The sequence below is a fragment of the Natator depressus genome, chromosome 1, assembly GCF_965152275.1.
Source record: "Natator depressus isolate rNatDep1 chromosome 1, rNatDep2.hap1, whole genome shotgun sequence".
Classification (NCBI taxonomy): Eukaryota; Metazoa; Chordata; order Testudines; family Cheloniidae; genus Natator; species Natator depressus.
In genome coordinates this window covers 299,955,897-299,963,396 of record NC_134234.1, presented here as the reverse complement: position 1 = coordinate 299,963,396, position 7,500 = coordinate 299,955,897, and the positions used below count along the sequence as shown (strand labels likewise).

Sequence of the window (7,500 nt, the reverse complement as noted above, 5' to 3'; positions counted from 1 at the left end):
TGTGTGAAGCTCCACTGAGTTTAATGGAACTTTGTGTGAGCACAAGAATCCGACTGCTGATCAGTTTGCAGGATTGAGGCCTTATGTAACACTGTGTGGTAATGGGCAAATATTGACTTTTCAACAAATGTCCCTGCACATGTGATACTGTATCATATGTCTAATGCTGCACCCTTTACTGGAACTGAAATACAAATCATGTTAAAAATCATGCTGAATTTGCTGCATGAGGCAATTTATTCTTTAAGTGAGAGATTTAACAACAACAGCAGCATTTTTGTGTGTACCTTATGACTAATCTAAATATTCTCCTATGGACTGAGATACCTTTCTACCTTTACTTCCTGCTGCTACAGAGTCCACTGAACTCCAAGTTTTTCAAAGTGGGTTTTCTTTTAATATCTGTAAACCTATCAAAAAAGATATTCTCTCTAGCTTCAGTCCCAAGGCAGTGATTTGTGCACTTATAGGTGTACTTTGTTTAGTGTCACCTATGGTGTAGATTGGATAGATTTTGTAAAAGATAGCATTACTTTTAAAGAAACATACAATTTGACAAGCTATTGCATTTTACCTTCATTTTATTGCCATATTTTTCATCACACTCATTGTTTTCCAACGGTCATGAAATTGTTCATTTTCTTAGTCTGTTACATTCGTAGACCTATTTACTGTTTATAAAGCAATATGCACTTACAGGTTTTGGAGATGGCTTGGGCTCCGAGGGTCGCATGTGCAAGTGGGTCATCATTGCTTGAAGACGTTCACGTTCTTTAGAAAGCTGTTAAGAAAGAGTGAGATCAGAAGCATTTTAGAAATGACTGATACAGCTATTTTATTGCAATGATACATCTTATCATTGAGCTTGTCTCACTGTAATGATTCCTGCATATAAAAGCCTATGTCAGTAGAAAGTTATCCGAGAGGAAACGCAACTTTGGCTAGGGGGAAAAAAAAAACTTTTATAGCCTTTCTTATGTTAAAAGGTCAGAGAAAACAAATAACACTTCATCTTTTTGTCAATAAGAGAATTGAGGTCACAGTTGCATCGACAGTAACAAGTTACTAAGACCATAAATTAGAAGGCCCATAGTGTCTCTTTAAAGTCCTGTGGACACTGTTAGCAATGGACTAGTGCCAATAGCTGTGAAGGGGTGAAGGGTCCTCAAAGCACAGTGCCTGCCAGGATTGTCTACACACTTCATCCTTTCCAACCGAGGTCCAGTTAGTGCCCCCTGCAATCTGCTATCATCAATCTAATTCAATAGAGTGACAGAGACCAGGCAGTGTGAAACGCTGAACTCTGCCACTGAGTCGGCATCTACACTGCACTGGGTCTCATTACAAGTGATGGACCTTACTTTTCTATCAGTCAGACAAAGCAAAAAATGGCATAATTGGTCACACTGCAAGCAGAATCTTCAGTTGGACTGTTACGTTGCAGCAGACCCTCTATAAATTGTAAACGGTCCTTAAGAAACCCTTACATCTGCTTCAGAAAACATTTCATGTTCTTTACAAAACCTGTGTTTTATTTGGATTCATGATTGATTTTCACATCATTCACCATACAAAATAATTGTCTTTTCAGATTCTAGAGATCTTGCCACATTAAAAAAAACATAGAAAAGTGTTTTAAAATGTTGAAAATGCTGATAAAAGGTAAATAGATACAAAGAAAAATATCTATTGTTTTACACAGTAAAGTTAGGTAAAAAGAACTACTACTTACAAGTTGTGTTCTAATGACATTAATTTGGATACCAACAAAATTATTACCGCGCTTGTGGAAATAAGAAATCAGTTAGTGGTTAACATTGCTGTTTTCTTAGAGGCTTCTAAAGCTTTCTTGCATTAATTTTGTGTTAAAATTAGTACAAATGATAGAGCTACAATGCAAAATTAGGAATGTGTTAAAGTAGACAACTGGACTAGCTCATTATATAGAGCAACAAAAAATAGGTTCTGTACTACCTGTGCTACTGTTGACATTTTGCTATTACTCCTACATAGAAGAAAGTACTAGATATAATTTGGATAGTGCATCTTTAATTAAAAACACACTTGAGGCAGGAGAGCAAAAAGATTTTTTTCTAGGCTTTATATTATATGCACGACACTTTAGAAACATGCCATTTGCCATGATGTAAAACTAAGAAAAAAAGGCCAAATGAGCCAACATTAAGCCTGTAAGCTCCGAGCATCTAAAAACAACTAGAGCTTTGGTTGGTTTGTAGTTCACACACATGAAGGGAAAAAAGTGAGATGATTATATTTTCTCATAATTATTTTTGGTTTCTGATATTAAAATACAAAAGAACCAAATAGCATTAGTTTTGTAAAGAAGAAACAAAAATTCATACACAAAATGTGTCCATGTTTCATCAATAACATCATTTACCAAAAGTCAAGAAATGTAAATAGCTCTATATCTTTCCTCTGCAAGTGCATCACTTCTTCATATATAAACAAACACAAAAGAGAGAGGACCAATCCTAGGCTGTGATCCTGTTGCTCTGCAGCACTGCATAGTACAAATGACTCTAAACATAGTGGATATAGCCCCGGATGATTACCCCTTGCAGCCCATGGTGGTGGCATGGCTGAGGGAAAGGTAATATGGCTGCGACTGTCCCTGAATGCTGGTGATCTCTGCCGTAGTGGTTTCTCAAGGCTTTCAGTTCACACTACCTCTGTGCCAGAAGATAGGACCAGCACAAAGTGGCTGTAGGATTGGGGGACCCCAGAGAGCACAGCTTGCCGATAGCTGAAGATTTGGCCCAACATCTTTAAGCAATAGTTCTGCAGTTGTGATGACTCCAAAGGGATGTTTGTCTGTGCCAGGACTAGAAGATGGGATCCATATATATGCATGACAATGTTTCCTCCTGGACTGAGTCAGAATAGCTCAACTGAGTATCACAGGCTCTCTACTATTGTTGATGAAGATTCTACATTAGCTTAAGTGCTAAGAGACTGTGCATTGTACACTAAGTGCCTTAGCCATAGTGCAGCTATTCTGGTGGCTGGTGTAAAACAGAAAGCAATTAATAAACCCTATGTTGCCAGACATTTATTACAATACTTAGCACTTACACAGTGCTTTACAGATTCAAACTGACATACACATATTAACTAAGTAATTCCCCCAATATTAACTACCTCACAAGTATGTTGTTGCCCCAATTTAGAGATGGGAAAACTGAGACACGAAATAGGCTAGGTGACTCGCCCAAAGCCACCGAAGAAGTCATTGTCAGAGCTGAAATTCGGGTCAATCCACTAGACGATGCTGACTTCAGAAAATTGCTGAGCGTTTCAAAACATGAAAGTTTTTAACAAAGTTTCAGAAACATTCAAAGACCTTTTTATGAACATCAGTAAATCTGAGTCAAGAGACACAGGCCTTTTATCCTAGAGCCATCGAGACAGGCGCTTTAAAGAAAATGAAAAATAAATAGATAATATGACCATGTAACAAACCTGTATTTCTAACTGCTGAACCACTTGCATTTGCACCCGACACTGAGCGGTGCTTCTGTCATCCAATGCATGTTCATTGTTAAGGTGCCTAGTAAAGAAAGAAAATACTAATAAAATACAGGATTAAGGTGAGCATAATTTCTTTATTAATCAAATTTGCTTCTTCTGTGGATGGGACTCTCATTAATGTCAATGGAACACTTGCAAAAAGCTCTAAGTTGAACATGCCTAGTATAAAACTATGTAAGATAACTATCAGTTCTGTGACATTTTTATTTTGATCCATAGTGTTCCCAGCTGATAAACGCTAGGGGCCCAATTCTCCTGTGTGTTCAGGTTACTTTGCACATCTCTGCCAGCACAAAGCAGCCCCTAAGCCAGACTACCTGTCCACTAACGGATTTCTCCTGTGAAAGGGATCCTTGAGTGGCACAGAGCCAACATAGTGATTTCTACACTACCTCCACACCCTGCTGCTGGTATAAGTAAGTGGCCAGTACATCCTTAGACTCCACTGATCCCCAGCTGCTGTAGTGACTCCTTCAGGATCTCCTGAATTAGTGCAGCCCCCATGATGCTCTTTATCTGCTCTTCTTTAATTTTTTTTTAAACAATCTGGCATCACAAATACTAAGGGACAGCAAGCAATAGTAGAACCTCACTGATTTGCACTAATAACCCCCAAAAGAAGTCTTAGAACACAATAAAACTGATGCAGCTCCACAAACAAGGATCAGCTGGGAAGTGTGAGGCAATGGCAACGGTCAATTGCACACCTTGTATGCACTGCAGAGCGACTCCCCCTGGCAGCCTCTTGGAGGAGGATCCAAGATGTGACCATTGGACCAGCAATTATGCAAATCTGAAACCAAATCTCCTGTATGGGGGAAGGAGCACATAGTAGCCAAGAGGCAGCCAGTAAGCTGGGCACAGCCTAGGGATAGGAGATTATTGTCTCTTAAGATACATATGGGCCATCACTGCACAAGGCAGGAGACAGGAGAGTTGATTTCAACTCTTAGGGCAAATTATGCCTCCTCCCTCCAAATTGTGGAAGGCCCTGTTTATAGCACATTGGCTGCATGATGTGGGTTTTCTCTTTTCACAACAGTGTAGCGAAGGTTGGGGAGCAGGACAAGGAAGAAATGGAGGCCAGGACATTGGCTCTGCAAAAATGTAGACCAGAGGTACAAGAGCTGCAGGAACTATTGTGCAGAATCATGGCCACAGATACCACCATCCATGCCCTAGGAAAAGATAACTCCCTCCCTCCTTTCTTCTTCCGAACTCCTCACTGTACAACATAGTTCCTTGATTCTTTTGCTGTAGGCAGGATTTGTCTCTTAGTGAACAAACAATGAAAAAGCAAAGGACATTGCATCTCATCCTCACCACAGCTCTTTGTTATTACTGTATCTTTAGTTTTTAAAAAAAGAATAGAAATCACGATTTTTTTTATGCTGATGATCGGATTTGCATATGAGTGAGGTTTGACGGACAGGTTTTACTACTAGTGCAAGAGGCATGGGGAAAAGAAGTAAGTATAACATTTTAGTTTTAGATAAAGTAGTTTTATGTGAACCTAAAATTAATTAATTTAAATATTGGAGAGAATTATTTGCAATAAGCTTAAGTTTCACCAGAAATGGATTCAAAGACACGCCATCTCCTTTCACCTGAGGCCACAAAGCTTGTGGCCCTTAGTTTTAAACTGCATCCCCCTAACTTTTTTGCAGGTACAAAAATGGAAGATGGAGCCTTAGAAATAAGACTTGGTATATTTAGAATGTGTTCTTTTGTTTATTTTTATTTAAAAGAATAATTTCACTTCACCAACCAGGTATGTTCATCAGAAAGAATGAATTGTCAAAAATTCTCATTTTTTTATGATGGGTTCATTTCCACTGATTTCGAAATTAGGATAAATAGATAATCAGTTAATTAATTAATACATTTACTGAATGGCCTTTCACAACATCCTCTTCACTACACAGGCATATCTGTATTCTTACAATGTATGTGATTTATTAACACAATATTCATTTTTAACATGTTTTCAGGTAATTTATTACAAAGTTGAGACATTTACTAGTTTCTAGATAAAGTGGATAGAGTAATTCTAAACCTAATGCATAGCTGTGTCAATTTTAAAATAAAAATGAAAAACAGAGAGAGATAGAGGACGTGTGTGTGTTTGCATACCACCACACACCTGCTTGAGATGACTGCATACTCATTATTATGTATTACTTAATATAGCATCATATGTTTGCATGACACTTTACAGAACAGAGATAGACAGAGTCCCATCTCTGAGGAACTTAAAATATAACAGCTATGTGCAACGTGGAAGAAGGAAGTCCAGTATAAAAGCAATTTCAGTATGATCACATAGTGACCTGAGAGACTACGGCACATGTGTTGAGGGTTACAAAGTAATCTCCTGATACTAATGAGTGCCAACACAACCTTTATGTCATTATGTCCATCATATAGTTGTTTATGTTTTGTATTTTAGAGAAAAATTATTTTAGGAAAGTGATAAGAGTTTTAAAATTTTTATTAGGATGATTTTTTCTTATCCCTCTGCCTGTGAAGACTAGTTTCTTTATTTATCATGAATGTCCAGGCAGTGTAGTGACAGAAAAATTATGTCTAATACATTTGCTCCAAATTTAGGGTCCAATATTTTGCAATCTGCCAGGACTAGAAAAAATTTTGTATCTCTGGAAGGCTGTGAATCTATCCAAAGTATATGTTTTTTGGTTTCTTGCCTTGCAGATCGAGTTATCAGAAAACTTCCTGAAGTTTGGAATGTTAGAAGAAGTCCCAACTGAGATGGATTATTGGTCTGAAACTGGGTGATGAGATGAAAGGGCCAAAATAAATGCAACTTTCTTCATAATTTTGTACTTTAATACATGGTTGAATAAGTAAGGGGATTTTTTCCACTTGTTATCATGGTCACAAATTTGATATTAAACTGTTATTAACTACACATATTTATATAAGAAAGTATTAATATAATAAGTAATGCACACTGTAATTAAAGTGCACTAATGATAAATTATTAATATAAATAATATGATTTGAGTGTCTTAAAACAGACAAGAGATTAAAAAGCTTGAAAATACAGTGGGATAGATTTTGAAATGGGTCAAAATGCACTTGATTTTTTCAGACACATATGTAACGCAAAAGATACTGTAGCTTTGTAGGTGAGAACAGATATGGTTTCAGCAAAGTTTCTAGTGGACGTTTACCTATATCAATTAACCTCTGTGTAACTGGGCACTCTTGTCAGTCTCTGCTCACAAGAAGCCCATGATTAAAATAGCAGTGCTATAGGTCAGGAGGGAGGTGCACTGGAAGAGCTATATGGGGGAATATACACAGAACTTGTCTGCCCTGTGTTCAGTTCCAGCCAGTACTATTATGAGACTCACTTTAATGAGCACTAACATTCACTCACGCTTCTTTTTGAAAAGGAGAATGTACGTTCACAAAACAGGGTCATTTTATACTATAAAAGTCAAAGGAAAATTCTTTAAAAGCAAATGTTTATATTCTGAAAGCAATTTTTCCAACTGCGCTGTCCAGAAGTTTTACAGTTAAGTTTAAATGCAAAACCTAATTTTAATGCTCAGAAAATAAACAGAATTTTAAAATTGAGAAATAAAAAATATACATTCACAGTATTGGACTTCAGCAGTGGTTCTCAATCTGGGGTATGCATACCTCTGGGGGTACACAGAGATCTTCCAGGGGGGTACATGATATCACCTAGATATTTGCCTAATTTTACAACAGGCTACATAAAAAACACTAGAGAAACTAAAATTTCATACAATGACTTGTTTGTACCCTTCTATATACTATACACAAAAATGTAAGTACAATATTTATATTCCAAATAATTTATTTATTAATTATATGGTAACAATGAGAAAGTAAGCAATTTTTCAATAATAGTGTGCTGTGGCACTTTTGTATATTTATGTCTGATTTTGTAAGCAA

General features: G+C 37.0%; 1 protein-coding gene across 15 annotated transcripts in view; it reads right to left on the bottom strand.

Moving 5' to 3' along the window:
- Window positions 1–7,500, bottom strand: part of FOXP2 (forkhead box P2) — a 554,228-nt gene that overhangs the window by 39,484 nt on the left and 507,244 nt on the right. For all 15 annotated transcript variants that reach the window (XM_074942274.1, XM_074942271.1, XM_074942270.1 and 12 more), the window contains 2 exons: window positions 3,484–3,571; window positions 698–781 (listed from right to left, as the gene is read on the bottom strand). In XM_074942274.1, the coding sequence (XP_074798375.1) occupies window positions 698–781; window positions 3,484–3,571 (172 nt within the window). The remainder of the gene's footprint in view (window positions 1–697; window positions 782–3,483; window positions 3,572–7,500) is intronic.